We start from the raw sequence: 15,011 nt of genomic DNA, 5'->3' as shown, positions 1-15,011 counted from the left end.
AGGCCATTCACATGAAAACGAGTAAAACAGTAACAGTAACAATTAGAATAATAAAACTTGTGGTTTATACAAAGGCTGTTAGCCAATGTAACTGCTGCGATGATGTTTGAACACTTACTACTAAGTTATAGGCCTACATTTCGTTTACAATTTCGGAAAGGCTACTCTGAAATGACGTCCACGTTCTTTTAAATGTAGGCTATAATCTATTTACAACACAGGTCGGCGTTGGTCATGTTTTGATCCTATTTGGCTATGCTTTTGATACAGTTATTATTAAAAGCAAATTTGTTAAAAAATAGCTATGCCATTTTCCATCTAACATGCGTTTAGTTGACCCTTTTTTTTTTTTGCAAGGGCGACTGTTCTATCAAAGAAAATGTGCTACAAGCATGTGTAGCTTCTACAGAAAAAATCCAAAAGCAGATCATGATAGGATAATGGTGAGGAGGGAGAATTTTGTCTATTTGTGATATGAGAGGGATTCCTGTTCCCTCTTGACAAAATGAAAGGATGGTCATAAAGTTGACGCTCTCTGCCTCCGTGTGACTCTTCCTCTGTTTATGGGACCTCTCTTTTTTTTCTCTCTTTTTCAGCCATATAACCATAAAAAGGACCATAAAATCACTCCTTGGTCTCTTCTTTCTCTTCCGCTTCTTTCTCTTCTGCTTCTTCCACTTCACCGTCCTCGTTGCCTTCCTCCTCGGCCTCGGCTTCGGCTTCAGCTTCAGCTTCAGCTTCTCCTCTCTGACCCGGAAACTTGTCTTTGTTGTTCTCTTTTTTCCACTTCATCCTCCTGTTCTGAAACCAAATCTTCACCTGCCGCTCGGTGAGGCTCAGGGCGTGGGACACCTCGATCCTTCTCTTGCGGGTGAGGTAAGGGTTGAAGAGAAACTCCTTCTCCAGTTCGAGAGTTTGGTAACGACTGTAGGTTTGCCTCCCATTCCGTCTTCCTGGGGCTTGAATGAAATAAAGCCAGAGGTTAGCTGGACTGACCACGGTCCCCCCATAAAAAAAAAATCATTGCGATGACTTATAATTAATTCAGCATTTGCTTCTTTCCCCCTCAGCATGAATACTAATCGTCCAGCTCCTTCATTTCACTTCCATCCTATTTCACATTTACTCATAATGAGCGGGGGAAGTCTAAATCTGAAGTTGGAGGTGTGTAAATCTATTAGTCTAAACATATATGTGATAGAGTTCATATAATGTGGAATTTCTAAAAGTCATTATATTTTTTCACGTATGTTTGTACTATTTACAGATATGGAGCTGGGACTTTTACACCCACTACACCAAAGAGTTACTGGGTGAGTGTGAAAAGAAACTATCTTTATATATTTACATAGCAAAATCAATTATTTATTCATATGCATGTGCATTTAGGCAAAAGTGTCATAAATTGCCATCAGTTTATTGATGCAGAATCCTTACAAACTAATATCAATATTGTATTTAAGATTAGTATTCAAACTACATGTAGAAGCAGAGAAAAAAAGTATGGTTTTCCTCACTAGCAACAGGGCCTATACAAGCCTGGTTCCGATTTTCAGTCACACACACTCACACACACAAACACACACACACACACACACACACACACACACACACACACACACACACACACACACACACACACACACACACACACACACACACACACACACACACACTTCAGGCAAATCAGAAGAAGGGGAAAGTATGCGAAAATAGAGGTGAGATTAAAGTGCGCTGTAACAACAGAAGGGGGACAGACTTGATAAATCTCTCTCTGGGCAGATACAAATGAAGCTTACACCTGTGTGGAGTTAATGTAGCCTGATATCCTGAACAGAACGATCCATGAATGGAGGAGGTCATATCTGCAAAGCCCTTATGGTTATGGCTGTATGAGTCTGAGCCACATTTGGGCCTGGGGTTCAAATTACCCCCAAACCCTTAAAACCCTGATTCTGGATAAGCGGGGCATGTTGTGTGTTTCAGCTAACCCTCCTGTCACTCTGCACGCTGCTGGTGTGTGGCACCGTCATATTTTAAACTATGACATATTCCCTCCTTCTGCCTAGTGCGTTCAGAGTTTGTGAAATATCTTATGGCAACGATAATTGACTTCAAAGAGCTGGTGTCATGAGCTGTGATCAGCAATTCGGTGTTTAAAGGCACTTTTCAAAGCAAAACAATTCAGCCCTGTATGGACATGTGTGCTGCAGAGTATAGCAGCTGCCTGCAGTACAGGTTGTATCTGCCCCATCATGTTCCCTGACTTCATTCGTTTTATAGTTAAGAGACACACTCGTGTATACTCGGGCATATTTAGTACACGTGCACACAAACACATACACACAGGCAGACAAAAATCACACACAGATAGACTCTCTCTCTCTCTCACACGCGCGCGCGCGCACAGGGTAACATAGAAAGAAATAGGAAATAATTGTATGATTCTGACCGTGGGGTCTCATCCAAGGAAACATAAGACTGGGAGAGGTGTTTTGATTTAAGTGGCCTTGTCCGTCTCCGGGGTTAGAGCTGCTCGACGATTTACAGTCTGGGTATTGCGCTAGGCTTGCGTCTTGCTGGGTACCATAAAGCGTTTGCCTCGGAAGGGCTTCATATCCATAAAATTTCGTAGCGTCTCCGTGGCACGCCAAAGCGCAGGGGTTTTGCTGGTATCCTGGGTTGGAGATCCCCGTGGTCCCGTGGTGGAAAAAGTCCTGCACATGATGGGACGGGTGCTGAAAGCCCGGTGCGGCTGCTCCGGGTCCGTAAACCAGCGTGTGGCTGCGGGCAACGCTTTGTGGAAACCTGCAGTCGTAGTAAGTTGGCTCCAGTGACTCGCTGCCTTTGTACTTAGAAAAAAGAGGGTTAACAAAATAGGAGCTCATGTTTAGTTAGCATCAAGCAGACGGGCTCTCTCGCTGTAGAATATCTCCTTTAGGATGATGGCAGCCTTTTGTTTAGGGTCCCAACTCGCACAGCGCGCACAGGCAGACAAACCGGAACTAGAGAAACGCTGCCCCTTTGGACAATCTACGCCAGCTCACTCTCTCCGAGCCGTTCCTCTCATCGGATTTCTCTTTGCAGTCGTGAGTGGGGTTTTTTTTTTTTTTTCTTCCAGGATTCGCAGGCTCAAACCCGGCTCATGGCATGCGCTTTGGATGTGCGTTAGCTCAGGTTAAAGCTGGCTTGCTCCACCGGCACAGGCACAGACGCTGCTCTTTTCTTTCTCCTTTTTTTTTTTTTTTTTTTTTTTTTTTTTAGCTTCCCACCGAACCACCCCCTCCACAGGCGCCCCCACCCTCCTCCACCCCCCACCCCTTCATCTTCCTACGACCGGTCAGACGTGGGCCCTACGTATATCCACCTTGAGAGGATCTGCACTAATCATAACCAACAACCCAAGAGGCTTTAAATATGATCAATGTTATGTTTATTGCAAAAACAAACCAAAAAAAAAGCTTTGTTACAAGCTGATCAATGGAGTCTTGGACTTGTTAAAATATAAAGAGTATGACACATGGTACATTTCGACTATATTGTCTGACATTACAGTTCAGCTTGGTGTTTTTGCATGGGGGTTATGAGGTATATTAAGCAGGGAAAGCTCCCTCTTTAAACACGGATAAAGCTGTTATGAGTTGCCGTTTGCCCTGTCAGGCTCTACTGAAGCTTAAACACTCATTTCTAGAAAATAGTTGAGCTTTTATGGGCTCCATGAGGTCAACGTTTACCATTTGTGAAGTACATGAAACCCGAAATGCTACATAAAACAACACAGCAAGAACACATTAAAGTTATATCATAGAATTAAAAAGAATGCATGTGAATAAGACTGAACATCTTCCTCCTGTAATCGAGTAAAGGCCAGCGAGACACACTTGCACCATGCGCAGTAAAATACCGACACACGCAAATATAAACACGACCTGTGAATACTGGGTGCCACTTACTGACCCTGTAAAACCGACGAGGATAAGCAGTAAATCTCCCACGTGGAGGAGTTCATAAAATTTTACATCGGATGTTTAGCTACAATGAGCGCGAGCACAATTCCCTGCTCAATAGTTGCATGGTCTCCCTCTCTCCAAATATACCAGTGTGGTTTTTGTGGAGTTACTGACGTTTTATACACATCATCGTAAAATATGAAAGGCGCACTGGGCGAATTTATAGACCTTTCACACTCTATAAATATGCAGATTGCCAATCATTGTTACACACTTCTTTGGGACTTTGAGCGGATGATACAGACGTCACAACCGACGTATATTAAGGACATGAATGATCAGGTAGCTGTTTTTTAACACATTGTGCCAACACCTTCTGGCAATGGATGTGTGTTATTATATTTTATTATCATCATTTTATTACTATTATTATTATTGTTGTTTTTGTTGTTATCATTATTATAATTGAATTGTGCGATGTCAGTATTATACATAATGTTGTTGTTGTTGTTGTTGTTTCTGCTGTCAGTGTTGCTATTTTTGGTATTGATGTTACTGATGCATTTGTTATTAAAGTCTTCATATATTTAATTATTGCTTCTGGTTGTTCATCAATTATGTTATTGATAGTAAGTTAATTATGTATTTATTTGTCTTTGCACTTAGGTAGTCAATTTTAATTGACTTACTCTTTTTAAATAACACCACAAAAAATTAAACGAACAAATATATAAAATTTTAAATCCAGACACAGAATCCAACACATTATGCCGTATTATCCTATGTAAATGCGAATATTTGTGCCCTTTGTCAGACTGTTGTTTTTTTGTTTTTTTATTGGAACTCAATAGGTAGAGCAAAAATAAATTTAAAAAATACCAAAACGTCTTAATTAACTCCTATATTTTAAGGATATTGGATACGTTGCTTTAATCAAAATAGTTACAAAAACTAAATAAGAAAATGTACACTTACAAGACAGAAGAAAATTTCAAATAAAACAATTAAATACAAATAGAAGAAAACAACGTTTATGCACACACTCTATTCAACCAGCTCGCTGCATTCCGGAGTGCTGCTCTGCGGCCTCTTACACAAAATGCGGTGGATGACCATATCTGTCATTTTGTCATCGATAGGTTTACTCTTCATTTTCAGCCAAGCCACAGAGCTGTTAAGAAGCCCTTCAACACACAGACTGTGCTCTAAACATGGACCAACAGCGTCATCTAGTGTTCACATGTGTCCCTAAACCCAAACCAATCCACCAATCAGAGACAACTGGGATGTGGACAGAAAGGGTCTCCCCATTTGTCCAAACCTTGTATGTGTCACGTCTTTTTCTTTAAATAAAGCGGAGTGAAATAAGCCGTTGACCACCACATCTGTAACTACAGGCCTCCAGTCTCCTCTGGTTTCTCAGCAGGCTTGGCTTTGTTGTGGTACTGTATCTTCTTCCGGTCATGGCCGCTATACCTGCTCTCTAAGAGAGATAACAGTGCTCCGCAGCGCTCATATTTATGCACAATAACTATTGACGTTTTCCCATCTAAATGTAGGCTAATAGACCACTCATATGATGAAGAGCGGGGGTGGGGGGTTGAGGCTGGCCCATCAGGCAAAAGTCCCATGAACGGTGCGCATGATTCTCCTTTGAAGGAGTCCACCACCACCGTCCATTAAAACCATAAAGTAATTTAGCCCAGACGTCTAGCCAGTTAGTCGAGTTTGCTTTGTTCGTCTGCATTTGAGACAAACAGCCGAGCTCCAACAGGGGCTGTAAAACTGGCATTTTTGTCCGAGCAGAGCGGAAATGCACTGGATTAGGCTTTGAAATTACAGCATCCTGTCCGTATTGTTTGCGACCACAAAAAGGCAATTTAGGCCTCTCCAAGGAAACAAATGCGAGACTTGGGAACTTGTTTTTTCACCTTTACACTCAAATGTTTAAATTTAGTCTCAGTGTATCTGATCGCCTATTGGGTTTAGGAAAGTAAAACTACCAATCTAGAAAATTATTTAGAAGTTAAATCATTTAGAAAAATACCTCATAGCAGTTAATATTTAGAAAACGAATACGTTCTCGGAAATGGGACAACTGCACAAATCTTGGGTACTTTCAACCCACAGAGGCCATGGAGCACTACACAAAATACCACACACGCCTCATGCATTTCTTTTCTGCTGTTATAAGGTTTTGTGTACAATATAAGCAAACTATATTGCTGCAAACCAGACATATTCGTAAAACCGTAAACAACAGAGCAGATCTTTTTTTCATTTTTTTTTTCCAAATATTTGCAAAATAAACGGTGCACATTGTTCTTGAAGAAAAGTACTTTGTCCGCTTTAAAATACGGGCTTTTGGGTTTATTTAGGTGAGCGTGCACATTATATGCACACTTGTAAATGTACGTGTCTGAGGCTTGAAGAAGGCTAATCAAGACACCGATTGAAGGCAATGCAGAGCTCAATTAAAACAATGCCGTCTTGTTAGCTGTGCTACCAATGCCATTATGTGCGGTGGAAAAGCTCATTTAGGGATTAGCTGTATTGGAGGAATGCTCGTCGGGCAAAACATGTTAGTTAATTGATATTACTAAATACGTTGCATAATAATAATAATTATAATAATAATTAATGAACATAATTAAGTAGCAGACATCCACCTGTGTGCAACATGTAATCAATTACGATTAGGCAACTCCACTTTTCTGCAGTTTTTAAATCAGTTAAATTCAAGCTGTTATTAAATGAGATCCAGTGTATTAGGCCCTCTCTGCAGCCACGTGCCCATAAGCGTTTGGACGCAAACGTGAGATCCACGTAGAGTCACAATGAATACAGCATACAAGCACTTAGTTGTTATGTTTATATTTGCAGAGGTCTATATCTACAGTCTATAGTTAAACTCGTAGGTTACAATCGAAAAAAGAGATGCACAAATACAGCAACAACTATCACAAAAATACAAGACAGACGCTCCGATAGCAGATGTTCTGTTTCTGTACAAAATACTACACCTGCACAACGACGTATACAAAAGAAATAAACATGAAAGAAAAAATTCACATCATAAATTATGGGTTTGTGAAATTCAAAGAATTCAAGTATTCTCTTTCTTCAGACAGTTTTAACGTGTCCAAACTGCACTTGTATAATTTGTCTTACAAAAACATGAGGGTATTTCGAAGTGAAAGCAGTATGTAATTATCTCCCTTTTTCTCATGTGGTGGACACCTAAATGTGCACTGGAAAATAACCTATTCAGCATCAAACAGTCTCGAAGTTAAGGTTAATACAAAAGTCCAACAAAGTGATAAATATGAAGAGGATGAGAGGGGGGTCATCGTGTGTATTGGTACATCTGTGCTGTCCATTTAACGAGTGGTTATTATGGTTGTTGTGTCACTGCAGTCCACATTATTGTTCTTTGCTGTCGGTCTTTTCTTTGTTCATTTTCTTCATCTTCATTCGCCGGTTCTGAAACCAGATTTTGACCTGCCTCTCGGTCAGATTCAGGACCCTCGCGACCTCGAATCGGCGGTCTCTAGTAAGGTACATATTGAACAAAAACTCCTTTTCCAATTCGAGAGTCTGGTACTTTGTGTACGGGCATCGCTTCTTCCTCGTGGAGCGAGCGTGTATCCAATTTGCCACAGGGTTATCTGCAATGTAAAAACCATAATTAATAACAACAATACAGACAGAATATATAGGGACAACACATTTTTTCAAAATTGAAATAATAATGGCCAAAGACTACAACATTAGTGTTAAGCATTTAGAAATGTAAATGGCTTTACAGCTATTCTATGGGCTCATCACAAGGTGCTACAATTTAAAAACGAGGGCAAAGCATAAACATGTTTGGTAGTCAAGCTTAGCTGAATGTAAACATTTTTAGGAAAGATCCTCAGCCTCAGACTATCCAACCTTACACTGATTTGCTTCCTTGTCCCCTTGACTTGTGAGTAACACCGTCGTAAAATTCTCAATGCTCTTATTCACTTTATTGGCCCATAAAATGGCCCGTGGTTCAAGCCTTTACAGGTCCGTGGTGAAAGTCCTCCAGTTTGTCCCTACATTCCTCAAGTTGGCTGGAAGAGTCATGTTAATTTGTTTTGGACCCAGAGTGGGGAGCAACTTTTCATATGTAACTACATGCATATCATCATCTCATTATTATGTGTGTGAATAATTTAAAATGACCATTTAGGGATCTAATAGGTCCTGAATGTGTCTTTTACTCATAAGAGGAGCCTGCATAATAAAAAAAAAAACAGGACTGAAAGTCGGCTTATAGGGCTGCATGTGCCGTGTAATGGCACGGGGTCAAAATATGGTCGTAAAAATGCACCATAAAGCATTTACTGATGAATAGGATTATTTCATATGTCGGTTAAATATTGCCGCTTTAAAAACGCTCATTGCATGTTTTAACGTGATGCAACAGTCTTCAAAATCCAACGTCTTCCTGTAGTTTCCAGTCCTTGTTTACAACCCCGTCTGGTTTTATAGCCCCAATATTAGCCTAGTAGCGTTTGTCTTTTATAGTTCCTAAAGCTTTCCCCTTAGCAGAGGCGATTCTGGGCTGAGCAGGACTGGGAGGATGAAACGGCTTATAATCTCACTTCATACAGGACGTTAAAATGGCTCGAAACAAAAGTAGTTTTACACAATTCCAAAAGAAAACCCCCCCCACCCGGCTGTGAAGGACTGTAGGAGCTTGAACTTACTTGGATCGAGCTCCGGCTTCTCGTCTTTATGTTTCCCTGTAACCAGGACTTCCGACTCGGGAGAGGGGACACTCTGCTGCGTCTTGTCTCGCATGTCAGTGGATGAGCAGTACAGATAGTCCGTGTAGGTCCGGCCGCTGGAGCCGAGGCACTCTGCGGCTCTGTGCTCCTGAAAGGCGTCGGGCTTCAGCCCGTAGTGCCTGCTGCTCCCCGGGTAGCCATGGAAAGGCACGGCGCCTGATATCGGCTCCAGCCATGACCGCATATACCTCGAGTCTGTGCCTAAGTGAGGTTGGTGACTGTATGGATGGTAAACCACTGATGACTGGGAGTGTACAGGGGTCCAGGAGGTGGAGAAGACGGGTGGCTTGGGTGCGAAGCTGCAGGAAGGATAGTCAGCGCACTCCGGTACTAGGGACGTCGGACGAGGGCCGACTGGGTGCGAACCGGGAGCCGAAAACCGAGCTGCAGCAAGGACATCCTCGTTTTCATGGTTGATCAAGGAGTCCACATAATAATTACTTATGGGACCCGTGGTCGACATGTCGAAGCCTCCCTGACTCTTTTACATGCATCCGATTATTATATGGAGTGTATGTGTACTTTTTTATCTAGCCATAGAACAATCAAGGCAGGTAATTATTTCTCAACGCTTCCCTGCCTGCTATTGGCTGCCTCACGGACACGTGATTATATTTACCCCCACAAAAATTGTACAGTGGATCAATGCGCCACTTATCCTTGGATCTCAATGCACATAAATCGGATTAAAGAATGTGCTCTTTTGATCTTTCTCTGGGACGTATTAGAGGTAACTTCCGCATATATGTTTCTTCATGAAGAAAACGTGTCTTTGTAATAGTGAATCTTTCTCTAGTCGCAGTACAGACCTGCGCACATTACGTCTAAAACCGAGCAGGGCACTATTTGATGGTGCAATCAATCTCTGTCTTGCGAAATCCGTAGCCCCATGTTATTGCAATGGGTAGTATTGCAGCATTAAAGTGTTTATTGAATCGTTGACGTCTTTAATCGTTATCAAAGCAGCAGCAGCACGTTTGATGAAGTGAAGGGTTTATAACTTCCTGAAGATTTCTGTTTGTATTTGTTGATAGAAAGAGAAACCATCACAGTAGCTACATAGAGGCTAGACTACACAGACTGGAGAGGGGACTTAAAATACGGGATGCAGGATACACCAACAATTACATTTGCACAGTTTTAACGAGGGCGCAACAGACCAGCCATATCCTTCAGCATTTACGGAGATAAGAGAGGAGGGGATTCAAATTCTTGACAAGCAGCCCACTACAGCGGGTTATATTCGGCTAGTGACCGTCCATGTTTTTATGCCCATCAATAAATTTTAACGAGGACCATTTGATTGTTCATAAACGTGTCGTTAATAAGACTGCATCCGAGTTCCTCGCTCGACATAAAAACAACCACCACTTTATGCACGTGCAACAATTCATTTTAAACAGAAAGGCTGAAGACAAGAAGAGAAGAGTGGAGAGGGCAGAAAAGGTTCGTTAACGGGCTAATAACTAAATGAGAGATTTCATTACAGGGATAATGTTACTGTTGCATCTCATGGCAGAAGATCACCGTTTGCATTGCGATATTTGTGAGGTAGCAGGCTGTGAAACAAGTCTGAACACAGCAAATAATACAATACACTAATGTAAGGAGAAGCGTGTAACTGAAGAAGTCACCGGGGAACACAAATTAAACTTACTGTGACATGAATACTAAAAGTTGAATGCACATGTGCAGACTGGATATAGCCGATAACAACATGGCTGGTGCATTAGTAAATCGTTAAAGCTGCACCATTTGTGACGTGATGACTTTGGTGCAGGAGTGTATTGGTACTTTTGAGGAAAGGTGACGCGTGTAATTGTTATCACTTTTAATGATATGTGAAAGCATGCATGTTATTGGTGTGTTGTGGGCTAATTATTTTGTGTGACTTATATATGATGATGTGCGTATTTGCTGGTTTGATTTTTTTAAATGTATTATTTTTTTTTCTTTTACTGGTTGGACCTGTGCGTTGAAGAAAAAAGTTAATTGATTGCAAACTTTAATATGAGGGAGCTACATTTGAGAATGTTTAGTCCTGCAAAAGTGAAAGTATAGTAGTACAGCCGGACACACCGCGCACGTTACTCTGCTGGAATTAACTCAACTTTATACTGTGATCCATAAATACGAGTTTAACCATAGGCCACATTTTAAATGAAATCATAATTTACGAGTGATAACTTTACGTGCAGTGCATCTGTAGGGAAATATAAATGAAACTGTCAAGTGTTGGGATTTTTAAACAAGTCTCGTCTTTGTCATCGCCAAGCTACAAGGATCAAATGACGTCACTTACTAGTCTAGACTAAACTCACATTTTGTAAAAAAATAAATAAATGATTACGCTTGGAAATGTACTGATATAATACTCAATAGTTGGACTCCATTGCGTACAACTAACTCTAATCAGTAGGCGTTAGGAAGGGCGATGTTTGTCATGGCTGCTGAGTTCAGATTCAACCATGACATTTAAAAGGCCAGACGCCAGACCTTAACCCGGATTACGCCAAACGGCGTCCTGGTGAGCGCTGATGAATGCGCAAGTCTGCGGAGACTCAAACATTTTCACACATGTTTACAGAAATACAGCCGTTTTTTAAATCAACCGTATATTAATTGAAATTATCTTAAAAGTTTTCTTCGAGTTAAAGGTCTTCGAGATATTCTACTGCTGCCATTAAAGTAGAATGAAAAGTGCTTAGTTGCCATTTATTGCCATAACATATGGTCATATAAATACATTACAGCTCGTATGACTGTCCAGAGTAATCCAATGAATAATCCCTTGTATTGTATTGGGTGTGCGCTCGTTTGTGTGTACGTGTATCTGCGTCTGTGCTGTGTGTGCTAGTGAGTGTTGGTCCATTAATGACAAGTGAAGATTTTTTTAAACAATGTATCTAATACATGTTTGTTGTGCTTTAATAAAAAGGATTGCATCATTAAATATTCCTTCTGTTGTTGTTTCTTATTTCAGGCATTTCTGTCTTTACCGTTGTTCTTCCCGAACACAAGTGGATTTGCAGCTAGATCATTTAGGATTATACCGCCTAACAAAAGCATCTGTGTTGCGTCGCCAAACCTTTTCGTATTTTAAACCTTCTCACTTCTTCCTTAACATTTTGAAAACATAACCTATGGTTTTGACGATCCAATATTCAAATTAATGAAAATAACGATGATACATTGATAAGCAAAGCAACAATACACGATTGGATGGAGACAAATGATGGTTTCTATTAAATTGGCTCTATGTTCGTCTACAGTCAATTCCATTGTATTCGTATAGGCTGGTCCTTAATCACAAATGTGCCTCTGAAGGCTTCACAGTCTGCACAACACACGACACCCTCTATCCTCAGCCGTTATAAGATGATATGGAGCATACTTTGTGTTTTTTTTCTTCATTTTAAGGGATGTACTGAACTTGTCCTAAATCTCTTGCAAAGTAATTCATACGTTTATAACAACTTAATGATGCTTACGATGCCTGAAACTACATTGCTCGGTTACACAATTCAGTTTTCTATTAATTAAATTTAAATTACGCATCAGAAAACTCTTCCTGCCCGATATGACGAAGAAGATAGGCCTATAGGATTAATGTTCGCATGGTCAAAAGCCTTACGGAAGTGGACAATGTTGCTGTTTTAGATATAAGCTATATTTATAAAGCTTTGAGCCGCACTAGTGGACGCTAACAGACAATAACATCACAGTGACACACAGTCTGAGTGCATCACGCCGCCGCAGTGCAGTGAGGCTTCATATTCATTTGAAATTGTCGAAAAGCAAGTGTTTAAAGACTTACGCCTTTAATCCAATACCTACAGATCATTTTATTTAAGGGTTTACTTTGCCTGAATGTAGTAAAATAAAAAATAAGAAAGCAGAGAGAGATAAGTAGCCCATCAAACAAGACCGCATCTTCCTGAATCTTCAGACTGACACAGTATAAATGTGACTGGTAGATCATGACAGACTGCAGATGACCCTTTGTTGGTATTATTAAAACCATCACACAGATAGAACCACAGAGCTCGGATGACTATCAAAACCAAATAACTTGCTGTTCGTGTTAATTAAAGATGATCCATCTTCATTGTCAATGTTTTCACTTCCATCACCGCAACCAGTTTGTGTCATCTCCGGGTGGAGGAATAAACAATGCGTGCAACACTGCTTTCTTTTATCAGACACTTACGGTCACATGGGCGGGCGGGCGACTGTGACATGACAGGATGAAAGTATATTATGTTTATATCAATAATTAGAATATATTCAATTTTGATTTTCTTCAGGAAAAAGTCACAGCACACGAGAAGAGTACTTTTGCCCATGAACCCCCCAGATCAAAAATCCATGTCTTGCATAAACACACGCACAGTGAAGTTTTACCAAATAAGTCATTGATCTAGGCAACATTTGGACCATATTAACTCTGCATGTTATACTTTATTCATAACGACCCATGTGCTGAACAGACCGCACAGACAAAAGTTACAGTGTGATCAGAAAGGCCACACAAATATCCGCATTACCTAAACTGTGCAATGGACGGTCTATCAATAATAGATAACCGCTGCATATAGTTTCAGTCCAACACGCCTCTTCATTATACAATCTTCTTTAAGACTGTACCAAAGCATTGTTAAATCAAAGTCCGTGATTAAATCTCTTCTTTTTCAACAGACCATATAGTCTTCGACATATAACAGATCAATATATATTGACTAGGCCTGACGCATTGATATCAACACAGTTTTTGTATTCTCGTCCTATAACAGATATTCTTGGTTAAAAATGGGAATTAATTCATTTGTGATAATGATCACGATCCTTTGATTTCAAAGAAAGAAAAGAAAAACTCCATTTGTGATATTTTCGTAGCCTAAATGTTGTTTCTTCGTACACAACTGAGTTAATTCATTGTTTCCACGCAGTGCGGATACAAAATGTTCCCAATTAATAACTCTTAAAAAAATGAAAAAGTGAGTTTTATATCATCAACAATAATCATCCAAATAATAAAACAGCTGAACATGTTCCAGTAAATGAAGTACCTCGTCTTCTGAATTTAATCGTCCATTAACTTAATCTTGAACAATGCGTTATAAATAAAGCACGATGAGCTCCTTTTTTCGTATATACGTCACAAGAAAAGTAAAAAAAATATATATATACGTCAGAAAAGAAGAAAAAAGAAACATGAAAGTCTTTAGCATATTTGGTTCATGTCCGATCATGCCAGTGGCAGTAACACATCTTGAGCTGTCCCAAGGAAGTGGCTGACTAAAGCCTTCAGTTCTTGCTCGCCACTACAAAGTGAAATAAATTGCTTTATGTGTATATGGTTTTAGGGTGAATCTGTGCAGCTCTCGGGGCTGTTTCCAGCGCTGTAAAGTCTTTGTCAGCGATGCATTCCAAGGGAGACACTCATTCACTGAGCTGAATGAAAGTGACTTTGGATTCCAGACTGTCTCTTCCAGTTGCACCACCGCTAAAGGGAGGAGGGGGGGGGCTGAGAAAACAAGGGGAAATAGTGACCAGATAAACACTGGACTGCCTTACGGACATGATGCTGACTCTAGCATAAATAAGTGATTGTGCTTCTCTTGGATCATTTCTTTATTGAAGACTTATTTTGCCAATATTATTCGCACTTATAAATCTATTATCGAATGGATTACTGCATGAGACACGACATCAACGAAGTCAAGGCCTATCATTGTGACGGTTAGTGGCTCACAGTCCTGCTATCGTTACAAACTAATGATGTTATATGTTCCAGCATTATGTCAAATAATTCGGTGCTATTGAGGTTTACTTTCTCCCAACTGTGAACTTTAAAACAAGAATAAGAGCAGTTAAAGTATGAAATGGACGAGTGACGATGTATTTAATGCACAATAATAACGTTTGCAGGAATGTTACTAACATTTTCTTAACATCAGTTAACAAAATGTGACTTCTAATGGGATGATTGCTGTTATCGGTGTCAGTGTAATTGCTCTTATGTGTGTTTAAGTTTGTGGAAAACATGTAATTTACAATAATTATTTTAGACCATGTGTATATGTTATGCTAGGCCACCTCTCGGTAAAAAACTTTGAAGTAAATTGGAGATTGTGGTTAATTTCAAGAAGCCGTGTTTTAGCATTAACAAGAGCAAGACTTCTTATCCTCACATAACATCATGGACATGTCAATACGCATCCATCCCCTGCGATAGACC

At 40.2% G+C, this 15,011-nt stretch overlaps 2 protein-coding genes across 2 annotated transcripts; both read right to left on the bottom strand.

The window, feature by feature from the left end:
- Positions 1 to 560: 560 nt before the first annotated feature.
- hoxc8a (homeobox C8a) lies at positions 561 to 2,888 on the bottom strand. Its single transcript, XM_054608949.1, has 2 exons — positions 2,453 to 2,888; positions 561 to 959 (listed from the first exon to the last, which is right to left on the bottom strand). The coding sequence occupies exons 1-2, from the start codon at positions 2,886 to 2,888 to the stop codon at positions 625 to 627; spliced, it is 771 nt and encodes a 256-aa protein (XP_054464924.1). The 3' UTR covers positions 561 to 624.
- A 4,474-nt stretch (positions 2,889 to 7,362) lies between these two features.
- LOC129099686 (homeobox protein Hox-C9) lies at positions 7,363 to 9,233 on the bottom strand. Its single transcript, XM_054609024.1, has 2 exons — positions 8,690 to 9,233; positions 7,363 to 7,618 (listed from the first exon to the last, which is right to left on the bottom strand). The coding sequence occupies exons 1-2, from the start codon at positions 9,231 to 9,233 to the stop codon at positions 7,374 to 7,376; spliced, it is 789 nt and encodes a 262-aa protein (XP_054464999.1). The 3' UTR covers positions 7,363 to 7,373.
- Between the last annotated feature and the right edge of the window lie 5,778 nt (positions 9,234 to 15,011).

The sequence above is a fragment of the Anoplopoma fimbria genome, chromosome 12 (assembly GCF_027596085.1).
Source record: "Anoplopoma fimbria isolate UVic2021 breed Golden Eagle Sablefish chromosome 12, Afim_UVic_2022, whole genome shotgun sequence".
Classification (NCBI taxonomy): Eukaryota; Metazoa; Chordata; class Actinopteri; order Perciformes; family Anoplopomatidae; genus Anoplopoma; species Anoplopoma fimbria.
The sequence above is the reverse complement of the archived record's forward strand: the minus strand, read 5'-3'. Positions and strand labels throughout refer to the sequence as shown.